General features: G+C 54.5%; 3 protein-coding genes and 1 long non-coding RNA gene across 12 annotated transcripts in view; all 4 read right to left on the bottom strand.

Moving 5' to 3' along the window:
• LOC147652129 (maestro heat-like repeat-containing protein family member 7) overlaps window positions 1-22,711 on the bottom strand; it is an 83,395-nt gene that overhangs the window by 30,033 nt on the left and 30,651 nt on the right. The window lies entirely within an intron of this gene.
• LOC147652131 (maestro heat-like repeat-containing protein family member 6) lies at window positions 3,162-10,974 on the bottom strand. Of its 2 annotated transcripts, none has more exons than XM_086897352.1 (16): window positions 8,487-10,974; window positions 8,090-8,154; window positions 7,820-7,972; window positions 7,542-7,649; window positions 7,317-7,465; window positions 6,912-7,059; window positions 6,518-6,705; window positions 6,298-6,435; window positions 5,891-6,005; window positions 5,581-5,718; window positions 5,172-5,348; window positions 4,884-5,039; window positions 4,631-4,732; window positions 4,202-4,304; window positions 3,861-3,921; window positions 3,162-3,549 (listed from the first exon to the last, which is right to left on the bottom strand). In XM_086897352.1, exons 1-15 carry the CDS (start codon window positions 8,602-8,604, stop codon window positions 3,863-3,865), a joined length of 1,917 nt encoding a protein of 638 aa, XP_086753478.1. In that variant the 5' UTR covers window positions 8,605-10,974; the 3' UTR covers window positions 3,162-3,549; window positions 3,861-3,862. The 2 variants fall into 2 exon arrangements, with proteins under 2 accessions (XP_086753478.1, XP_086753477.1); XM_086897351.1 differs by having other exon boundaries at window positions 7,542-7,652.
• On the bottom strand, window positions 15,425-16,562 carry LOC147652132 (uncharacterized). Its single transcript, XR_015289350.1, has 3 exons — window positions 16,466-16,562; window positions 16,125-16,185; window positions 15,425-15,813 (listed from the first exon to the last, which is right to left on the bottom strand). It is a non-coding gene; the product is annotated as an uncharacterized LOC147652132 (long non-coding RNA).
• LOC147652133 (maestro heat-like repeat-containing protein family member 7) lies at window positions 16,717-21,165 on the bottom strand. Its single transcript, XM_086897949.1, has 13 exons — window positions 20,772-21,165; window positions 20,350-20,414; window positions 20,080-20,232; window positions 19,802-19,909; window positions 19,577-19,725; window positions 19,172-19,319; window positions 18,778-18,965; window positions 18,558-18,695; window positions 18,154-18,268; window positions 17,844-17,981; window positions 17,435-17,611; window positions 17,147-17,302; window positions 16,717-16,995 (listed from the first exon to the last, which is right to left on the bottom strand). The coding sequence occupies exons 1-13, from the start codon at window positions 20,887-20,889 to the stop codon at window positions 16,717-16,719; spliced, it is 1,932 nt and encodes a 643-aa protein (XP_086754075.1). The 5' UTR covers window positions 20,890-21,165.

A 22,711-nucleotide genomic window follows, 5' to 3' on the forward strand; every position in this document is an offset into this window, starting at 1 on the left:
TTTTTAATGGTCAAAACTGCAGTCAATCCTTAGAAATGACTGATAATTGGTCAGGAGAAAAGACTCCCATCAGCCACCAGCAGTTTCAACTTCCTTAGCTCCCAAAGCTATCTTAAAGGTAAAGCCACCCCATGACCTCCGCATTTTGGTGGACCTTGCTTATGTTTTTCTTTCTCCCCCTCCTTCACTAATGCCACCAATTTTCTCATCCCCTGTTTATATCCTTCTTCTCAATTGCTAAAGACCCTCCAGGCTTCATCCACCAGGGTTTCCAGATTCTGGCTCTCTGGGACTCTGATCTTCTGGAGCTTCCTCCTGATATCTTCTGTGGATTGTAGTAAAAACAAATTTATTAGCTACTGCATTCCTTCACTCCATCCTGGGTCCAGGCTGGTATGTTTCCACATTGCATCGCGCAGTTGATCTAAAAATTCAGAAGGTGTTTGAGAAGGACTTTGTTTAATAGCATATAGAGCTGATTAATTGATAGTTCTGGGAATTGCTCTTTCCAGCCCTTTTACTGTTAATTTCTGATATCTTTGCAACTGTCTTAGTCCCCCTTGTTCATTGGGATTCCAGCCAGGATCTTGAAGGGGAAATACATCCTTAACATCCTCCTGTGTTGTCCTACAATCATCCTCAGCTAGGTCTATAGCTACCTTTAAAACCATCCAGTCTATATAGTGGCCACCATTGTGTACAGAACTTAACAAGCTCCCTCTTGCTTTCTGCATCACATATCCCACTAGTTCTTTCCAATGTGTTAAAAGCCATCCCAAAGGACTACTCCTAGGAATTCCTTTACTCTCATTTGCTCCCATCCTGGAAGTTCTTTTTCTCACAATGTTTCTTTATCCCAACTTTGGAGTTTCACTTCGTAATATTCAGGTACCCAATTATCTTGGGCACACTCAACCCTAAGAATGTCAATTAGTTTCTTTAGGGTCCCCAAAATTCCATTCTCTAATAACTCAAATATCTCACTGCTGCCATGGCTTACTTTACCAGTTCCTAGTAAGATTTTTATCGCTATCTGGGTGGCTTTATTTTCTTTATTCTCTTTTGTGTTACAAAGGAAACAGAGTCCCCACTTGGGGATCCTCCACCTAAATACCTTTCAGAGCCAAGGCTCTTGACAGACTACACAGCAAAACACAATCCAAGGGTTACAATCACAACCTTTCTTTGAAAAGAGAAATTCTTTCTCCATGGCTCTTCAAGGCCCCTGATTCCTAGGCATGTAAGCTTAATTAAGAAACGGTAACAGTCAGCAGTTTAACTCCCGTCAGTAGATGGTGGCATCTCCTCAAAAATGCTTATCACAACCCAACCACGGGGAGACGGGGAGATTTTATTAAAGGGGTTTCATACAATCAAACACACACCCCAATCACCCTGTCCTTCTCTAGCTGCTTGCAGTCGCCCAGAGCGAATCCACAGATTGGGATTCCCCACTCGCCCTGTGCTGATAGCACGTCTCAAACACGCACTTCCTCTGGCCTTTCAGGGCACGCACACACACGCAATTTATGTCTCATGCTACGCACATTACTGGCTCTGCCACTCAAGCCTCTCCTGGTTCCAAGCCTCTCCCATTTCAGAATGTTACAAATGAAATTCAGCCTCATTTTATCAATAGGGATTTTATTGAAAAATTTGTAAAATCGAATTATGGAAACAACCACAATCACTGTCAGCGTCGAACCCGGGATCGGCAATGGGTGAACTCTGAATCAGCCTCTGCCACACTGATTCCCACAAGTTCACAACTTGTCTTTGGGAGAGCGGTGTTTTATACAGGTTTTTTCAGCTTGAGGCTATGCAGTTTCAGTTTCTTTCTTTTTCTTGTGTTGTTACATATTCCTATTTCTGCTGCTGGACTGCTGATGAGTTTTCTGAGAAGGAGATGATGTTTGAGTGGTTTTTCAGGAAGAAGGCTTTGAGATGTAGAATCGTGGTGAGCTTTTTTTTTAGTCTGTGTAGTTTTTTTTGGGAAACCGACACAGAGATGTATGGTCCTGGAGAATCACATCAGGTCGGTATCAGGCGTTAATCACCAGGTCCTTAGAGCACTTATTTTGCTTGGGCTGGCCCAGCTCTTCTCATTATCTCTTATGATAAGTATTATCTTAATTTCTGGGTCATTCTCTTGCAAATTCCTGGATTTCCAGCAGCTGCTTTTGCAATCTTAAGTTGCTTGTGGTTTTTGTTTTACATAAAACATGCTTTTATTCTTGATTTTCTATGTGTACAATAAAACACAAATTATCCCAACATATATTACACAACCATACGCTCCACTGCCCAAACCCTGTCCCTCTTCTCTTACCCACACTCAAACATGTGTCCATTTTTCACTCACACGTGCTCCAAACACCATGGGTTTTTGTGCTCTGGGCATCCCATCCTCATTGCCAAGAACATCATGGGTGCTGGAAGATGCCCGTGCACCAAATTGCAAAGCAACTCTTATTTTATTAGTTGCTGTTGCAAATAATACCTACCAACCGCTGGATTGCTGAAAAGCCACTGGGCAGCGGCAGGAGATGGAGCATGGTGTTCCAATGGGAGGGGCAGGCAGGCCATGCACCTTCAGGACATGCCCTGCATCAAAAGGCGTGCATTTTGTCCTTCTTGCCTCTCCTCTGCAGAACCAAGCCTCCTATCTTCTCCCCTGGAGTGGAATTTTCCCAGTCACCATGTCATCTCACCCTTGGCCAGTACATGAGGTAAGGTCACCATGCCAATAACAGCCTCATTATTACTGTTCCTCTTTCACAGGTTAACTTCCCATCAATTGATCAATCCATTGTTCCTCTTAAGGGTCAAATTCCCAGCAGTTAACCCATAAGGTTTCCTTCAAAGTCTGTTCTTCGCCATCATGTTGACGTGCACAACAGAGGACAGAACACGGCAGGGCCTTAGACACAACTTTGGTCCCTGACACACCCAGGCTCCTTGTCCCACTACTGGCCTTCAGTAACACCTTGAACTCCACAATGCTGTGGAGCCGGGCCTTCAGCACAGGGACCTTTCCAGCCTGATCTGCGCTCCTTCCTCTGCGTCTCTGCACAAAACACGGTGCAGGAGAGAACGGCAGGAGGGGCCTGTGTGTCACAGTGCTCTGGATTTGTGTCCCTTCAACTCCAGACAGATGCAGGTTAAGTGAAAAAGGCAAACTGTTTATTAATGCAAGGTGAAGCAAAGGGATGAGCTGGAAAGGGAAAGAAGGGGATGGGCATGGACTGAGGGTTGGAGGTAAGGAGCTGTCAAAAGGGAGGAAGAATAGAGGGAAAAAAGGGGATGGGCACAGTCTGAGGGCTGGAGGGAGCTATCTACAGGCTGGGAGAGGGCTGAAGCCCCGTGAAAATCCCACAGGCTCAGCTGTGCCAGTTGTCAGCTGTGCCTGGATCTCCAGTGGCACTGGGAGGTGGTGTCCTCTTCAGTGTCTCCTGCTACTGTTCTTGGGACACTTGTTCACTGGCAAACTAAGCTTGGATATTCAGATTCCTGTGGGATGGAGTGGTGTCTTTGTCGGGGCTTCAGTGGCTGGAAGAGAGAGGACAAGAGGCACGGTCAGGGCATGCATCTGCAGGGATCCTAGGAGACATTCCTGCCAAGGACATTCCACCTGGCTCTTGCAATGGCCACAAGAGAGAACTAGACAAAAGGATCAGCCAGAAGGTGCTGGCCACAACTCCCACCCCTGTCCCTGAAATCTCTCTGCTCTCTGCCCACACTGCCCTCACCCAGACAGGGAACGAAGCACTCTGCAGCTGGGCCAGGGATTGCAGCTCCCATCCCAGGCATTGCAACTGCCCCCTGCCAGCCCCCAGTGCCAGCCCGCTGCTCTCACTCACCCTCACTGAGGGTCTGCAGCTCTTCCTTGTGCGCCCTTGTTCATGAACATCCTGGCCATCCCTGGGAACATAAAGCCTGTCAGGGCCCCGGCATCACAGCTCCCTGCTAGCGGCGCTGCCAGCCCTGGGGCCACACGGCCTCCCGCCCCGGCAGGGCTCAGCCCCAGCCCTTGCCGCATCCTGACTCAGCCCAAGGGCACGGCTGCCAGAGGCCGGCAGCAGCCCCGAGGGCAGCCGGGGCTCCAGGGCGCCGGGCCCGGGTGCCGCTGCCGGGACAGCAGCAGCCGGGGCCGGGGCCGAGCTGCGGCGGGGCCGGGAGCCAGCCCGGGCTCGTGGCTCACCGATGAAGCTGACGGCCGCCTCTCGCAGGGACTCCTGTGGGCTGTCCAGGTATGGCAGAGCCCGGCTCAGGTGCTCGGCCGCTCGGCTCTCGTCCTGTGCCAGCTGCAGAGAGCGGCAGGAGGGAAGGGTCGGTGCGGGCTCTGCCTCTCGGCCGGGCGCTGCCTGCGGCCAGCCCCGGCCTCCCGTGCCCGCCCAGCCCTGAGGCACCGGGCAGCAGCCCCACTGGGCTGGGGCTCCATCGGCACCCGGCTCAGGGCCACAGGAGCCTGGAGAGGAACCCGTGTGTCCCAGGGAAGGGAGCAGCGTGTGAGGCACAGGCTGGCTCCCATGGGTGCAGCACTGGGCCACAGCTGCCAGCCCCACACACTGAGCCCCGGGGACAGGGAGCTTCTCCAGGCTGAGGCTGGGGTTTCCAGGCCGTCCTTTACCACACATTCGGTGATCTTCGACAGATCCTCTGTTGGCAGCACACACAGGAGCTCTGTGTTCTTTAAGAAGGTGGCAGCACAGTGCAGCGTTTCCCGGGAGGCCTGGAGAGATGCAGAGATGCCATTGCTGCCCAGGGCACAGGAGTTGCATCCCTGTGCCAAGGCCAGGAGGAGGCCGCAGCCTGGGAGGCAGCAGGGCAGGAGGCAGCCCAGCCGCCTCCCAGTGGTCCACCAGCATCACACAAAAGCTCACATCAGCCACGCGCTGGTTGTCGTCGTGGCAGTGCAAAATGAGCGGGAGCAGGCTCTGCTTCACAATTCCCTCCACTGCAGTTTTTCCCTCTTCCAGTACCAGGTTCATCGTATTGCGGAAGAGGTGAATGGAGAGCACCTGCACGTGGCTTTTGTCCTGGAGGAAGGAAGGAGGAAAAGATCTCAGCGCCACCTTCTCCAGCCCATCTGGGCAAAGGCCTGAAAATCCACAGGCCCAAAGTTTGTGTGGGCAGTAGCCAGTGCCCGTGGCCGGGGCACAGAGCCTTACATGGTCAAAGAGGAGCACAAGTGGCTCAGCAAGCTTGGGGGCAGCAGTCCTTGATAAATGAAGACTTTTTCTCTTCAGCACATTCGTGAGCACAGACAGAGACATGCCGACCACTTCCCCGTCTGCGTCACTCAGCAGCTGCAGGAAGCTTTGACACAGGCGGCGTATAGGTGTGGCCTGTGTGGAACACAAGGCTGTGCTGGGAAGCCCTGAACGGCTGCAGCGCCAAGACCGCCCTGGCACTGCAACCCCACCCTGCTGCTGCCGGGCCCAGAGGCCAAAGGCCTGTCCCAAAGCACTGAGGCAGGTGAGGCAGGAGGGCTGGGAGCAGCTGCCTCAGCTCCTGAAGCCCAGCCAGCCCAAGGGGCTGCTTTGCCCAGCACAGCTTCAGCCGCTGCCCCGTTCTCACCATCGAGGGTTCCTGGCTGAGCACCACGAGGCCTCTGAGCGCCAGGCGACGCCTCTGCCTGCACTCGCTCTGCAGGTGCTTTGATGTGATCTCAAGGACACAGTACCCACAGTCACTCAAGTTCAGGCAATCCAGGACCTGAAAGGCACAGGGCAGTGACAGAGGAGCCGGCTGGCAGGAGCCTGGAACTGCACAGGGCTGGGCCCAGGCAGCAGCACAGGGCGCGGGCACCGTCCCAGGCAGCTGTGGCTATGCAAGGGGACAGGGCTGGCAGGCAGCTCAGCGAGGTAGTGCTGGCCATGGGGCTCACCTCCACAAGGAATGCCAGGGAGGACAGATCCCAAGGTGCCTCCTCCCTGATGAGCCTCCGGACAAATTGGTGTGCCACATGGTAACACAAGGGCGTCAAGTCACGGCGCATCACCCTGGAAGGGGGGAAATGGCACCAAGACACAGAGGTGGGGGGTGGGGGGAGGCCAAACCTCTCCCAGGGATGACTCATGGAGATCTGGCCTTTCCCCAGCATCCCTGGGGGGACCATGGGTGCTTTGGGACCATGGGGCTCCTTCTGGGCTAACCCTCCTCTCAGACTTCTCTAGTCTGCTCAGACATCCCTCAATGGCAAAGCCCTCTGGCCAGGACCACAGGGACTGTGGTAGGGCACCCTGGGGGGCACAGGGCACACATTTCAGAGGCAGTGGCGAGAAGGGGTCTCACCTGGCCAACAGACCCACGGCATAGTGCTGGGTGTCAGCATGGAGCAGCGTTTCCCAGCCACACTTGCGCTCCATGGCCATCAACTCGTTGTCATAGTGCAGAAAGCAGAGCAGAGCCTTCGTGGCCTGCACTGCAAAGCTGTGTGCAGAGCAAAGGCCAGGTCACATTGGGTGCACTGGTGTCAGCCACAAGGGCATGGGAAGGACAGGAGGACTGGCACCTGTTGGGTTTTCCGGGAAGGCGGTGTTGCTCCTGGCATTCTCTCCAGAAGTTATCAACTTCTGCTGGCATCAGCTGTGTGGTGGTGAAAACGTGCAACAGCAGAGCCGCAAAGAGAGAGTCGGAATAATGCATCATGGCCTCATGGCTCTGAGGCACTTGCATAATCACCCAGAGCACCAGAGTTGCCTGCAAAAGAATCACACCAAGACAGCGCTCAGTGCTAAGGCGTCCATGGGGCAGGGCCCGAGGGGAGATGCACGGGGAGCAGCGGGCCCGGTGCCCCCTGAGCCTGCCCCTAGCCCAGGTTTCAGCCCAGCCTGAGGCAAGGAGAGGATGAAGAGCTGCTGGAGAAGCAACCTAGGGGACAGGCAAGGCCAGTTCCAGAAACTCACAGCCAGAGCAAAAACGTCCTTGTTGTCCTCATCAGAGGTGCAGATGCTGCAAAGGGGCCAGTTCTCCATCACATGGAGCAGAGTTGGCAGCACCTTCTCCATTGCTGGTCCTGATGAGGCTATGGCTTGCCACATTATGGCAGCAGCTCTGTGGGATCAGAGCTCTGTGTCAGGGGTGTCTCAGTCACAGAGCCATGCCCTGTGTAGCTGTGGGGTCCCAGGTGACAGAGCCCCAGTGCCCTGAGGGGCAGGGAGGGAGCACTGGCAGCAGCCTCAGGAAACAGAGGGGCCCGAGGCTCCTGGGCCTCTCTGCCTGTTGGGCAGAGCCCATTGGACCGGCTGTGCAGGGTGATGGGCCCTAAAGGCCGCTGAGCCCTGAGCTCTCAAGGCACGTGGGCCCCATACCTGTCACACGATGGGGCACAGCGCAGGAGGGTCAGCACCACATCGTCCGGGTGTTCTTCAGCCAGCTTCACCATGTTAGTTGGCAGCCTGGCATCCACCGTAACGGAGCACATTAGATGCTGGTGGATGCTCCGTACAATAGCTGGCACCTAGAGTAGGAATGGGGAAGACTTGGAGTGCTGTCCAAGGCAGCAACTTCCCCAGCTTCTCCCAAGAAGTGCTTACCGTCCCATCACACTCTGCTGGCCTCAAAGGCTGAGGGGGCCCTGTGGATGTGGCTTGAAGGGGCACAGGATCCTGGGAGACCGCCAGTTCCGGCCCCTGGCTGGCTACCTGCTGGTCAGAAGGAACAGTCCCCTTTCCAAAAAATCCATATTAGGTGCATGACTCATGGTGGGAGGGGGCACAGTGTCAGTATTTGTGATGCCCTGAGTCTCTCTGGGGTTTGGAATGGCCATGTCCTCAATCAGTACCACATCAGAGTTTGCCCTGTCATCACTCACCACAGCGTCCGAGTCTTGTGAGGGCGCAGCTGAATCTGGGCTGACATCAGGCTCTGCCTGGAGCTCGGTCAGCCCGGAGTCAGGCTCAGCTGTGCCCTCAGTTCCTAGCGGGCTGATCTTTCTATGCCGAATTGGCAGGAACTGGCGGAACCTCTGTGCAGAATGAAGAAAGGACAGGGAAGAGAGGCATGTTCCATGGAGTGCTGCAAGTGCAGAGCTGGGCCGAGCAGTGACAGCAGGCCCAGCCCAGGTGGGGATGGCTGCAGGTACCTTCAGCGTTTTGCGGAAGCGGCCCTGGGCAGGCTCCTGCTCTTGTCTCTTGTCCATGGCTGCATCTGGAAAAGAGCAGCCAGAGCTGAGGGACTGCGGGAGAGGCCGGAGAACACAGCCCAGCCTTGCACTCCCCAGGCAGGGACAGCCCTGGGGTGGCTCAGGGGATGGAGCACGGTCACTGGCGGGAGTCAGCCCCAGCCCTTCTTCTGTCCTGTCCTTGGGCATGTCCACATGGGATGGGATGGGATGGGATGGGATGGGATGGGATGGGATGGGATGGGATGGGATGGGATGGGATGGGATGGGATGGGATGGGATGGGATGGGATGGGGTGGGGTGGTGCAGGGCCCAGCTGGCTGCAGCTTCAGCCCTGCGGCCCAGCTCTGCCACTCACCATCCTGCCCTTGCTGGAACTGCTCCGGCTCTTCAGGGTGTTCTGCTGGGGCAGCTCCACGGTCTGTGCTTCTATTCCGTCGGAACACCCTGAATAGCCTGAAGAATCTGCCCGCCATGACAAAATCGGGCCTTGGGAGCACCTTCTAAACAGATGTTATCGGGAAGCTCCGGCTCACCAATTCCCACAGTCTGCTCACAATGTGAGCTGTAGGAATTACGCCTTGGAAAAGCTCCGGGTCAGGCACTAATGAGTGGGCTGTGTGGGGGCTCCTCACAGCACCGCTCTGGCGTGTCCTGTCCCGTCGCATGCACCAGGCACTCTGGTGTGGTCTTGTCACCGCCAGCTCTTGTCCATTCCACCGTTCCATTCCACGGTTACCAGGCTGCACCGTGTCACTAACGGCCCTTGCACGCCCTGCCACCTTCCTGGTTCTGCCCCATCCCCCCAGCGTGGCCTACGTTGGAAGGAGTCCCTTGCCCAAAGTGTCTAAGACAGGATCTTTAGGAACACCTCAAACCATCAGCAAACACTGCCCTGCTCTGCAGGCTCAGGGCAGCAGAAGGAGCCCCCAGGGCTGCCGACGCAGGCGCAGCAGGAAGGGCACGGGGCCTTGCACAGAATCTGTACAGGGGCCTGGCAGCACTGAAATCAGCAGGTGTGGCAGAGTCCCCACCGAGGCAGACCTGCCACCCCAGCCGAGCCCTGGCAGTGCTGGTGCCCTTCTCCTGCCCCAGAGACCTGTGCCCCTGGGGGGTTTCTGTGCCAGAGGGCCAAAGCCAAAGCCCACGTGCATTGGGGGCTGGGCTCCTTCCTGTAGGGGTCTTGGCAGGAGCTCCTGGAGCTATTGCTGGCCACTCTTGCTATCTGTCAGATGATGTTGCTCCTTCCTGGAATGATGTTTTTCATGGAAGGGGTTTGCAGTAGCACAAATGTTCAAGGCCCCAGTTGCTGCGTGTCTGTCTGTGTTACAGCTGATGCAAGTCAAACATTTCCTCCAGACATAGAATCCTGCTTGAGCAGTCACAGAGCTACATCTATTTTTACATTATGTTTGTAATTTTAATTTTTTTTAAGTTTTCCAGAGCCTGCTGACTGTTTTCAAGGTTTTCTCTCTATCCCCAGTGCACATTCTCCAGAAATTGTGCTCTCACATCCTTTTGCATTTATTAAAGTTACCTGCAGTGACCAGTCAATCAAAGCCCTGGGAAAACTTTAAACTTCAGGGTGAACCCAGACAAAATATTTATCTCCCACAACTGAAGCCATGAATTGCCAAGTACTGTCCCCAGTACACCTGTAGGTGTGCTGATGCCATTTCAAAGGGGTTGCCAATGAAAACAAATTTTAATATTTTTGTAGTTTCCACATTGGAATTAAAATCCCTGACTTGAAAAATCATATGTCAAAATTTTTAGGACTCTTACAAACCAAAGCTGTCATTTTCACCCTGCATTTTAGAGTCTCTGAACAGTCACACAAGGTTTTAGTTCTACACTAGTTTAGACACTACAGAAAAAGTCCTTGGTGTTCGGCTATAACTTTACATCAGCATATATTCCTGATGATTATTTTAGGCAGGAGCAGCAAACTCAAGAATGAGCCAAACAGGCTGTTCCTGTGTTCTCATGTCCTGAGTCTCTCTCTCTCCGTGTCACGATGGCACCAAGGCCGCTGCCTTGGGACACCGGAGTGTGGAAGGCGAGCCCGCCCTCAAGCACGGCCATCCAAGTCAGTCACGGGCACAGGCTGCAGCTGAAGCTGCCAAGCGTTGCTGTGAGGCTGGCAAGTCAAGAGAAAGCCATTGTGGCCAATTCTGCTGAGGCCTTTTGCCAAACCAAAGGCAGCTGTGCCCACAGCCTCCCCCTGTCTGGCAGCCGGCTGCTGCGGACGCCTCAGTTCGCAGGTGCCGACGCTGGGGCTGCTGCTGTTCCTGTGCACACTCTGCTGCTGTTTCTGTGGGCTCCAGAGCCGCTTGGGCAGCAGCCACTGGGCAGCCCTGCTGGAGGAGACACCGCCGCCCTCCCCATGGTGGCAGCAGCTCTGCGGGCCCCGAGCTCTGTGTCAGGGGGGCCTCGGTCACAGCAGCGTGGCCTGGGCAGCCGCGAGGGCCCGGCCTGGCCGCCAGCCCTGCCTCTGCCCACTGCCCCTTATGGCAGGCACCCAGTGGCCGTGGCCTGGCAGCACCCCCTGCCCTTCATGTCCCCAGCCAGCCCAGGCTGAGCACACCTCGGGCTGACCCCACCCTCCTGGAGGTGTACTGTCCCAGCCCCAAGGGCTTCTGCTGCAGGCCTGGCAGACATTTTGGGGAAGCGCCAGAACAGCCGGGTGTCAGGAACCAGGCGGCTGCCCGGGGGCTGCTTATGGCCTCTGACACCCAGTTCCTCAGCTCTTCCCACCACCCCGGCCCCTCAGGGGCCTCCTGTCCCCTTGGAGTCTCCTGACACCCACTCCCTCACACATCCCCCTTGTGCCTTCCCACGGCCTTGTCCCGTCAGGGCCTCCACAGCCCCTCATCCCTTCATGGCCTCCCAGCACCCTGTTCCCTCAGGGTCTCCCCCAGCGTGGCCCGCCAGCAGCGCCGCAGCCCCACAGGAGCTCCAGAGGAGCTGCATCAAGAGGCACCTGGGAGCCCTCAGCAACCCAGCCAGCACCACACGGGCACGAGGACACAGATGGCGCTTCCTGGCTGGGACAGGGCTTGCGCCTTCAGAAGAACCACCAAAGGCCAAGGGGTTTCTGGCCATTTTCTCTGCACCACTGCACACTCTGGCAGGTTGCTGAGCACAAGCACCCTTTTCCCTCTCTTCTCCGGTATCCTGCAGACCTTGGGCAGCAAAAGAAAGCTCTTGGGAGTCTATATTTAGAACCTATCCTATATTTACATAGTAAACAAAAACAAAAATAAGGAAAGAACAATTTTGCAGAAAAATAAAATCCTGGCTGGCTCAGGTGGCCCCAGCAGACAGAGCCTCCCAGATCAGCTCTCAGCAGAGCTCCAGCAGCGCATCCAGTCAAGGCCTGAGAGATGAGACCGTGTCCTCTATGCCATGTGGAGCTGATCTTGCAGGTTTCCAAAGATGGAATATTGAGTTCTCTCTACTGCCTGGAGGATATAAAATTTTTGAATTGCCAGGCTTCTGATGGCGGGGCTGATGTTGTGTGCCATAATTCAAGGGCTGGAAGAGAGGAACAGAGCTGTTAGCATTCAGGAACACACATAATCACGGAATGATTATATGAAGGTGCTTTATTGAAGAGCTCTGGGTGTCAGGGGTACACATACCCAAAGCTGACCCGACTTGGTTTTGAAATTAACATGTTTTATACTCTATCATTATATAACTTACATCTTAATTATTAAACTTCCATTGTTCTATTGCATGCATTGTTTTTACCCAGGCATGGATTTCTTGTGATTCTCCCCAGCCTCCTAACATTGTTCCTCTTGTTCTATAAACAGTAATTATTTCGAATCACATCTAACAATTTATCATCTACTGACTACACACGTGCACTTTGACATGATCTTTAGCCTAACATTTCCCAGGGCCTACTTTTCCCAGGGCTTGCCAAGCCTACCTTTCTTTATAAGTCCCTGAATTTTCTAAGCTTTTAAAACCTTTTACTATCACAGGTATTAGAACCTTATTCAACACTGAAAATGTTGCTCCTGTATCTCTTAGAAATCCCACTTCTTTTTCTTTATTCCCTCGACTGGGAGCTATAACCAGAGGGTCACCTGGGGTAGGGCACTCCGGTCCTCTTCAGTCTTCTTTTACATGAGCAACCTCCCCCTTTCCTTTCTGATCATCTTTTCTCTGCTCATCTCCTTTTCTTACTTCTGGACACTGATTTTTCCAGTGTCCAAATCTCTTGCAAAATGCACATTGATCCCTTCCCAGTTGGGGTGGTCCTCGTTTTGGTGGACCTCGCTGACATTTTTCTTTCTCCCCCTCCTTCACTAATGCCACCAATTTTCTCATCCCCTGTTTATATCCTTCTTCTCAATTGCTAAAGACCCTCCAGGCTTCATCCACCAGGGTTTCCAGATTCTGGCTCTCTGGGACTCTGATCTTCTGGAGCTTCCTCCTGATATCTTCTGTGGATTGTAGTAAAAACAAATTTATTAGCTACTGCATTCCTTCACTCCATCCTGGGTCCAGGCTGGTATGTTTCCACATTGCATCGCGCAGTTGATCTAAAAATTCAGAAGGTGTTTGAGAAGGACTTTGTTTAATAGCATATAGAGCTGATTAATTTATAGTTCTGGGAATTGCTCTTTCCAGCCCTTTTACTGTTAATTTCTGGTATCTTTGTAACTGTCTTAGTCCCCCTTGTTCATTGGGATTCCAGCCAGGATCTTGAAGGGGAAATACATCCTTAACATCCTCCTGTGTTGTCCTACAATCATCCTCAGCTAGGTCTATAGCTACCTTTAAAACCATCCAGTCTATATAGTGGCCACCATTGTGTACAGAACTTAACAAGCTCCCTCTTGCTTTCTGCATCACATATCCCACTAGTTCTTTCCAATGTGTTAAAAGCCATCCCAAAGGACTACTCCTAGGAATTCCTTTACTCTCATTTGCTCCCATCCTGGAAGTTCTTTTTCTCACAATGTTTCTTTATCCCAACTTTGGAGTTTCACTTCGTAATATTCAGGTACCCAATTATCTTGGGCACACTCAACCCTAAGAATGTCAATTAGTTTCTTTAGGGTCCCCAAAATTCCATTCTCTAATAACTCAAATATCTCACTGCTGCCATGGGTTACTTTACCAGTTCCTAGTAAGATTTTTATCGCTATCTGGGTGGCTTTATTTTCTTTATTCTCTTTTGTGTTACAAAGGAAACAGAGTCCCCACTTGGGGATCCTCCACCTAAATACCTTTCAGAGCCAAGGCTCTTGACAGACTACACAGCAAAACACAATCCAAGGGTTACAATCACAACCTTTCTTTGAAAAGAGAAATTCTTTCTCCATGGCTCTCCAAGGCCCCTGATTCCTAGGCATGTAAGCTTAATTAAGAAACGGTAACAGTCAGCAGTTTAACTCCCGTCAGTAGATGGTGGCATCTCCTCAAAAATGCTTATCACAACCCAACCACGGGGAGACGGGGAGATTTTATTAAAGGGGTTTCATACAATCAAACACACACCCCAATCACCCTGTCCTTCTCTAGCTGCTTGCAGTCGCCCAGAGCGAATCCACAGATTGGGATTCCCCACTCGCCCTGTGCTGATAGCACGTCTCAAACACGCACTTCCTCTGGCCTTTCAGGGCACGCACACACACGCAATTTATGTCTCATGCTACGCACATTACTGGCTCTGCCACTCAAGCCTCTCCTGGTTCCAAGCCTCTCCCATTTCAGAATGTTACAAATGAAATTCAGCCTCATTTTATCAATAGGGATTTTATTGAAAAATTTGTAAAATCGAATTATGGAAACAACCACAATCACTGTCAGCGTCGAACCCGGGATCGGCAATGGGTGAACTCTGAATCAGCCTCTGCCACACTGATTCCCACAAGTTCACAACTTGTCTTTGGGAGAGCGGTGTTTTATACAGGTTTTTTCAGCTTGAGGCTATGCAGTTTCAGTTTCTTTCTTTTTCTTGTGTTGTTACATATTCCTATTTCTGCTGCTGGACTGCTGATGAGTTTTCTGAGAAGGAGATGATGTTTGAGTGGTTTTTCAGGAAGAAGGCTTTGAGATGTAGAATCGTGGTGAGCTTTTTTTTTAGTCTGTGTAGTTTTTTTTGGGAAACCGACACAGAGATGTATGGTCCTGGAGAATCACATCAGGTCGGTATCAGGCGTTAATCACCAGGTCCTTAGAGCACTTATTTTGCTTGGGCTGGCCCAGCTCTTCTCATTATCTCTTATGATAAGTATTATCTTAATTTCTGGGTCATTCTCTTGCAAATTCCTGGATTTCCAGCAGCTGCTTTTGCAATCTTAAGTTGCTTGTGGTTTTTGTTTTACATAAAACATGCTTTTATTCTTGATTTTCTATGTGTACAATAAAACACAAATTATCCCAACATATATTACACAACCATACGCTCCACTGCCCAAACCCTGTCCCTCTTCTCTTACCCACACTCAAACATGTGTCCATTTTTCACTCACACGTGCTCCAAACACCATGGGTTTTTGTGCTCTGGGCATCCCATCCTCATTGCCAAGAACATCATGGGTGCTGGAAGATGCCCGTGCACCAAATTGCAAAGCAACTCTTATTTTATTAGTTGCTGTTGCAAATAATACCTACCAACCGCTGGATTGCTGAAAAGCCACTGGGCAGCGGCAGGAGATGGAGCATGGTGTTCCAATGGGAGGGGCAGGCAGGCCATGCACCTTCAGGACATGCCCTGCATCAAAAGGCGTGCATTTTGTCCTTCTTGCCTCTCCTCTGCAGAACCAAGCCTCCTATCTTCTCCCCTGGAGTGGAATTTTCCCAGTCACCATGTCATCTCACCCTTGGCCAGTACATGAGGTAAGGTCACCATGCCAATAACAGCCTCATTATTACTGTTCCTCTTTCACAGGTTAACTTCCCATCAATTGATCAATCCATTGTTCCTCTTAAGGGTCAAATTCCCAGCAGTTAACCCATAAGGTTTCCTTCAAAGTCTGTTCTTCGCCATCATGTTGACGTGCACAACAGAGGACAGAACACGGCAGGGCCTTAGACACAACTTTGGTCCCTGACACACCCAGGCTCCTTGTCCCACTACTGGCCTTCAGTAACACCTTGAACTCCACAATGCTGTGGAGCCGGGCCTTCAGCACAGGGACCTTTCCAGCCTGATCTGCGCTCCTTCCTCTGCGTCTCTGCACAAAACACGGTGCAGGAGAGAACGGCAGGAGGGGCCTGTGTGTCACAGTGCTCTGGATTTGTGTCCCTTCAACTCCAGACAGATGCAGGTTAAGTGAAAAAGGCAAACTGTTTATTAATGCAAGGTGAAGCAAAGGGATGAGCTGGAAAGGGAAAGAAGGGGATGGGCATGGACTGAGGGCTGGAGGTAAGGAGCTGTCAAAAGGGAGGAAGAATAGAGGGAAAAAAGGGGATGGGCACAGTCTGAGGGCTGGAGGGAGCTATCTACAGGCTGGGAGAGGGCTGAAGCCCCGTGAAAATCCCACAGGCTCAGCTGTGCCAGTTGTCAGCTGTGCCTGGATCTCCAGTGGCACTGGGAGGTGGTGTCCTCTTCAGTGTCTCCTGCTGCTGTTCTTGGGACACTTGTTCACTGGCAAACTAAGCTTGCATATTCAGATTCCTTGTGGGATGGAGTGGTGTCTTTGTCGGGGCTTCAGTGGCTGGAAGAGAGAGGACAAGAGGCACGGTCAGGGCATGCATCTGCAGGGATCCTAGGAGACATTCCTGCCAAGGACATTCCACCTGGCTCTTGCAATGGCCACAAGAGAGAACTAGACAAAAGGATCAGCCAGAAGGTGCTGGCCACAACTCCCACCCCTGTCCCTGAAATCTCTCTGCTCTCTGCCCACACTGCCCTCACCCAGACAGGGAACGAAGCACTCTGCAGCTGGGCGAGGGATTGCAGCTCCTGTCCCAGGCATTGCAACTGCCCCCTGCCAGCCCCCAGTGCCAGCCAGCTGCTCTCACTCACCCTCACTGAGGGTCTGCAGCTCTTCCTTGTGCGCCCTTGTTCATGAACATCCTGGCCATCCCTGGGAACATAGAGCCTGTCAGGGCCCTGGCAGCACAGCTCCCTGCCAGCGGCGCTGCCAGCCCTGGGGCCACACGGCCTCCCGCCCCGGCAGGGCTCAGCCCCAGCCCTTGCCGCATCCTGACTCAGCCCAAGGGCACGGCTGCCAGAGGCCGGCAGCAGCCCCGAGGGCAGCCGGGGCTCCAGGGCGCCGGGCCCGGGTGCCGCTGCCGGGACAGCAGCAGCCGGGGCCGGGGCCGAGCTGCGGCGGAGTGGGGAGCCAGCCCGGGCTCGTGGCTCACCGATGAAGCTGACGGCCGCCTCTCGCAAGGACTCCTGTGGGCTGTCCAGGTATGGCAGAGCCCGGCTCAGGTGCTCGGCCGCTTGGCTCTCGTCCTGTGCCAGCTGCAGCGAGCGGCAAGAGGGAAGGGTCGGTGCGGGCTCTGCCTCTCGGCCGGGTGCTGCCTGCGGCCAGCCCCGGCCTCCCGTGCCCGCCCAGCCCTGAGGCACCGGGCAGCAGCCCCACTGGGCTGGGGCTCCATCGGCACCCGGCTCAGGGCCACAGGAGCCTGAAGAGGAACCCGTGTGTCCCAGGGAAGGGAGCAGCGTGTGAGGCACAGGCTGGCTCCCATGGGTGCAGCACTGGGCCACAGCTGCCAGCCCCACACACTGAGCCCCGGGACAGGGAGCTTCTCCAGGCTGAGGCTGGGGTTTCCAGGCCGTCCTTTACCACACATTCGGTGATCTTCGACAGATCCTCTGTTGGCAGCACACACAGGAGCTCTGTGTTCTTTAAGAAGGTGGCAGCACAGTGCAGCGTTTCCCGGGAGGCCTGGAGAGATGCAGAGATGCCATTGCTGCCCAGGGCACAGGAGTTGCATCCCTGTGCCAAGGCCAGGAGGAGGCCACAGCCTGGGAGGCAGCAGGGCAGGAGGCAGCCCAGCCGCCTCCCAGTGGTCCACCAGCATCACACAAAAGCTCACATCAGCCACGCGCTGGTTGTCATCGTGGCAGTGCAAAATGAGCGGGAGCAGGCTCTGCTTCACAATTCCCTCCATTGCAGTTTTTCCCTCTTCCAGTACCAGGTTCATCGTATTGCGGAAGAGGTGAATGGAGAGCACCTGCACGTGGCTTTTGTCCTGGAGGAAGGAAGGAGGAAAAGATCTCAGCGCCAACTTCTCCAGCCCACCTGGGCAAAGGCCTGAAAATCCACAGGCCCAAAGTTTGTGTGGGCAGTAGCCAGTGCCCGTGGCCGGGGCACAGAGCCTTACATGGTCAAAGAGGAGCACAAGTGGCTCAGCAAGCTTGGGGGCAGCAGTCCTTGATAAATGAAGACTTTTTCTCTTCAGCACATTCGTGAGCACAGACAGAGACATGCCGACCACTTCCCCGTCTGCGTCACTCAGCAGCTGCAGGAAGCTTTGACACAGGCGGCGTATAGGTGTGGCCTGTGTGGAACACAAGGCTGTGCTAGGAAGCCCTGAACGGCTGCAGCGCCAAGACCGCCCTGGCACTGCAACCCCACCCTGCTGCTGCCGGGCCCAGAGGCCAAAGGCCTGTCCCAAAGCACTGAGGCAGGTGAGGCAGGAGAGCTGGGAGCAGCTGCCTCAGCTCCTGAAGCCCAGCCAGCCCAAGGGGCTGCTTTGCCCAGCACAGCTTCAGCTGCTGCCCCGTTCTCACCATCGAGGGTTCCTGGCTGAGCACCACGAGGCCTCTGAGCGCCAGGCGACGCCTCTGCCTGCACTCGCTCTGCAGGTGCTTTGATGTGATCTCAAGGACACAGTACCCACAGTCACTCAAGTTCAGGCAATCCAGGACCTGAAAGGCACAGGGCAGTGACAGAGGAGCCGGCTGGCAGGAGCCTGGAACTGCACAGGGCTGGGCCCAGGCAGCAGCACAGGGCGCGGGCACCGTCCCAGGCAGCTGTGCCTATGCAAGGGGACAGGGCTGGCAGGCAGCTCAGCGAGGTAGTGCTGGCCATGGGGCTCACCTCCACAAGGAATGCCAGGGAGGACAGATCCCAAGGTGCCTCCTCCCTGATGAGCCTCCGGACAAATTGGTGTGCCACATGGTAACACAAGGGCGTCAAGTCACGGCGCATCACCCTGGAAGGGGGGAAATGGCACCAAGACACAGAGGTGGGGGGTGGGGGGAGGCCAAACCTCTCCCAGGGATGACTTATGGAGATCTGGCCTTTCCCCAGCATCCCTGGGGGGACCATGGGTGCTTTGGGACCATGGGGCTCCTTCTGGGCTAACCCTCCTCTCAGACTTCTCTAGTCTGCTCAGCCATCCCTCAATGGCAAAGCCCTCTGGCCAGGACCACAGGGACTGTGGTAGGGCACCCTGGGCACAGGGCACACATTTCAGAGGCAGTGGCGAGAAGGGGTCTCACCTGGCCAACAGACCCACGGCATAGTGCTGGGTGTCAGCACGGAGCAGCGTTTCCCAGCCACACTTGCGCTCCATGGCCATCAACTCGTTGTCATAGTGCAGAAAGCAGAGCAGAGCCTTCATGGCCTGCACTGCAAAGCTGTGTGCAGAGCAAAGGCCAGGTCACATTGGGTGCGCTGGTGTCAGCCACAAGGGCATGGGAAGGACAGGAGGACTGGCACCTGTTGGGTTTTCCGGGAAGGCGGTGTTGCTCCTGGCATTCTCTCCAGAAGTTATCAACTTCTGCTGGCATCAGCTGTGTGGTGGTGAAAACGTGCAACAGCAGAGCCGCAAAGAGAGAGTCGGAATAATGCATCATGGCCTCATGGCTCTGAGGCACTTGCATAATCACCCAGAGCACCAGAGTTGCCTGCAAAAGAATCACACCAAGACAGCGCTCAGTGCTAAAGCGTCCATGGGGCAGAGCCCGAGGGGAGATGCACGGGGAGCAGCGGGCCTGGTGCCCCCTGAGCCTGCCCCTAGCCCAGGTTTCAGCCCAGCCTGAGGCAAGGAGAGGATGAAGAGCTGCTGGAGAAGCAACCTAGGGGACAGGCAAGGCCAGTTCCAGAAACTCACAGCCAGAGCAAAAACGTCCTTGTTGTCCTCATCAGAGGTGCAGATGCTGCAAAGGGGCCAGTTCTCCATCACATGGAGCAGAGTTGGCAGCACCTTCTCCATTGCTGGTCCTGATGAGGCTATGGCTTGCCACATTATGGCAGCAGCTCTGTGGGATCAGAGCTCTGTGTCAGGGGTGTCTCAGTCACAGAGCCATGCCCTGTGTAGCTGTGGGGTCCCAGGTGACAGAGCCCCAGTGCCCTGAGGGGCAGGGAGGGAGCACTGGCAGCAGCCTCAGGAAACAGAGGGGCCCGAGGCTCCTGGGCCTCTCTGCCTGTTGGGCAGAGCCCATTGGACAGGCTGTGCAGGGCGATGGGCCCTAAAGGCCGCTGAGCCCTGAGCTCTCAAGGCATGTGGGCCCCATACCTGTCACACGATGGGGCACAGCGCAGGAGGGTCAGCACCACATCAATAGGGTCTTCTTCAGCCAGCTTCACCATGTTAGTTGGCAGCCTGGCATCCACCGTAACGGAGCACATTAGATGCTGGTGGATGCTCTGTACAATAGCTGGCACCTAGAGTAGGAATGGGGAAGACTTGGAGCGCTGTCCAAGGCAGCAACTTCCCCAGCTTCTCCCAAGAAGTGCTTACCATCCCATCACACTCTGCTGGCCTCAAAGGCTGAGGGGGCCCTGTGGATGTGGCTTGAAGGGGCACAGGATCCTGGGAGACCTCCAGTTCCGGCCCCTGGCTGGCTACCTGCTGGTCAGAAGGAACAGTCCCCTTTCAAAAAAATCCATATTAGGTGCATGACTCATGGTGGGAGGGGGCACAGTGTCAGTATTTGTGATGCCCTGAGTCTCTCTGGGGTTTGGAATGGCCATGTCCTCAATCAGTACCACATCAGAGTTTGCCCTGTCATCACTCACCACAGCGTCCGAGTCTTGTGAGGGCGCAGCTGAATCTGGGCTGACATCAGGCTCTGCCTGGAGCTCCTCCAGCCCAGAGTCAGGCTCAGCTGTGCCCTCAGTTCCTAGCGGGCTGATCTTTCTATGCCGACTTGGCAGGAACTGGCGGAACCTCTGTGCAGAATGAAGAAAGGACAGGGAAGAGAGGCATGTTCCATGGAGTGCTGCAAGTGCAGAGCTGGGCCGAGCAGTGACAGCAGGCCCAGCCCAGGTGGGGATGGCTGCAGGTACCTTCAGCGTTTTGCGGAAGCGGCCCTGGGCAGGCTCCTGCTCTTGTCTCTTGTCCATGGCTGCATCTGGAAAAGAGCAGCCAGAGCTGAGGGACTGCGGGAGAGGCCGGAGAACACAGCCCAGCCTTGCACTCCCCAGGCAGGGACAGCCCTGGGGTGGCTCAGGGGATGGAGCACGGTCACTGGCGGGGGTCAGCCCCAGCCCTTCTTCTGTCCTGTCCTTGGGCATGTCCACATGGGATGGGATGGGATGGGATGGGATGGGATGGGATGGGATGGGATGGGATGGGATGGGATGGGATGGGATGGGATGGGATGGGATGGGATGGGATGGGATGGGATGGGATGGGGTGGGGTGGGGTGGGGTGGTGCAGGGCCCAGCTGGCTGCAGCTTCAGCCCTGCGGCCCAGCTCTGCCACTCACCATCCTGCCCTTGCTGGAACTGCTCCGGCTCTTCAGGGTGTTCTGCTGGGGCAGCTCCACGGTCTGTGCTTCTATTCCATCGGAACACCCTGAATAGCCTGAAGAATCTGCCCGCCATGACAAAATCGGGCCTTGGGAGCACCTTCTAAAGAGATGTTCTCGGGAAGCTCCGGCTCACCAATTCCCACAGTCTGCTCACAATGTGAGCTGTAGGAATTACGCCTTGGAAAAGCTCCGGGTCAGGCACTAATGAGTGGGCTGTGTGGGGGCTCCTCACAGCACCGCTCTGGCGTGTCCTGTCCCGTCGCATGCACCAGGCACTCTGGTGTGGTCTTGTCACCGCCAGCTCTTGTCCATTCCACCGTTCCATTCCACGGTTACCAGGCTGCACCGTGTCACTAACGGCCCTTGCACGCCCTGCCACCTTCCTGGTTCTGCCCCATCCCCCCAGCGTGGCCTACGTTGGAAGGAATCCCTTGCCCAAAGTGTCTAAGACAGGATCTTTAGGAACACCTCAAACCATCAGCAAACGCTGCCCTGCTCTGCAGGCTCAGGGCAGCAGAAGGAGCCCCCAGGGCTGCTGACGCAGGCGCAGCAGGAAGGGCATGGGGCCTTGCACAGAATCTGTACAGGGGCCTGGCAGCACTGAAATCAGCAGGTGTGGCAGAGTCCCCACCGAGGCAGACCTGCCACCCCAGCCGAGCCCTGGCAGTGCTGGTGCCCTTCTCCTGCCCCAGAGACGCCCCTGGGGGGTTTCTGTGCCAGAGGGCCAAAGCCAAAGCCCACGTGCATTGGGGGCTGGGCTCCTTCCTGTAGGGGTCTTGGCAGGAGCTCCTGGAGCTATTGCTGGCCACTCTTACTATCTGTCAGATGATGTTGCTCCTTCCTGGAATGATGTTTTTCATGGAAGGGGTTTGCAGTAGCACAAATGTTCAAGGCCCCAGTTGCTGCGTGTCTGTCTGTGTTACAGCTGATGCAAGTCAAACATTTCCTCCAGACATAGAATCCTGCTTGAACAGTCACAGAGCTACATCTATTTTTACATTATGTTTGTAATTTTAATTTTTTTTAAGTTTTCCAGAGCCTGCTGACTGTTTTCAAGGTTTTCTCTCTATCCCCAGTGCACATTCTCCAGAAATTGTGCTCTCACATCCTTTTGCATTTATTAAAGTTACCTGCAGTGACCAGTCAATCAAAGCCCTGGGAAAACTTTAAACTTCAGGGTGAACCCAGACAAAATATTTATCTCCCACAACTGAAGCCATGAATTGCCAAGTACTGTCCCCAGTACACCTGTAGGTGTGCTGATGCCATTTCAAAGGGGTTGCCAATGAAAACAAATTTTAATATTTTTGTAGTTTCCACATTGGAATTAAAATCCCTGACTAGAAAAATCACATGTCAAAATTTTTAGGACTCTTACAAACCAAAGCTGTCATTTTCACCCTGCATTTTAGAGTCTCTGAACAGTCACACAAGGTTTTAGTTCTACACTAGTTTAGACACTACAGAAAAAGTCCTTGGTGTTCGGCTATAACTTTACATCAGCATATATTCCTGATGATTATTTTAGGCAGGAGCAGCAAACTCAAGAATGAGCCAAACAGGCTGTTCCTGTGTTCTCATGTCCTGAGTCTCTCTCTCTCCGTGTCACGATGGCACCAAGGCCGCTGCCTTGGGACACCGGAGTGTGGAAGGCGAGCCCGCCCTCAAGCACGGCCATCCAAGTCAGTCACGGGCACAGGCTGCAGCTGAAGCTGCCAAGCGTTGCTGTGAGGCTGGCAAGTCAAGAGAAAGCCATTGTGGCCAATTCTGCTGAGGCCTTTTGCCAAACCAAAGGCAGCTGTGCCCACAGCCTCCCCCTGTCTGGCAGCCGGCTGCTGCGGACGCCTCAGTTCGCAGGTGCCGACGCTGGGGCTGCTGCTGTTCCTGTGCACACT

Source organism: Cyanistes caeruleus, chromosome 7, assembly GCF_971803275.1.
Source record: "Cyanistes caeruleus chromosome 7, bCyaCae1.hap1.1, whole genome shotgun sequence".
Lineage (NCBI taxonomy): Eukaryota > Metazoa > Chordata > Aves > Passeriformes > Paridae > Cyanistes > Cyanistes caeruleus.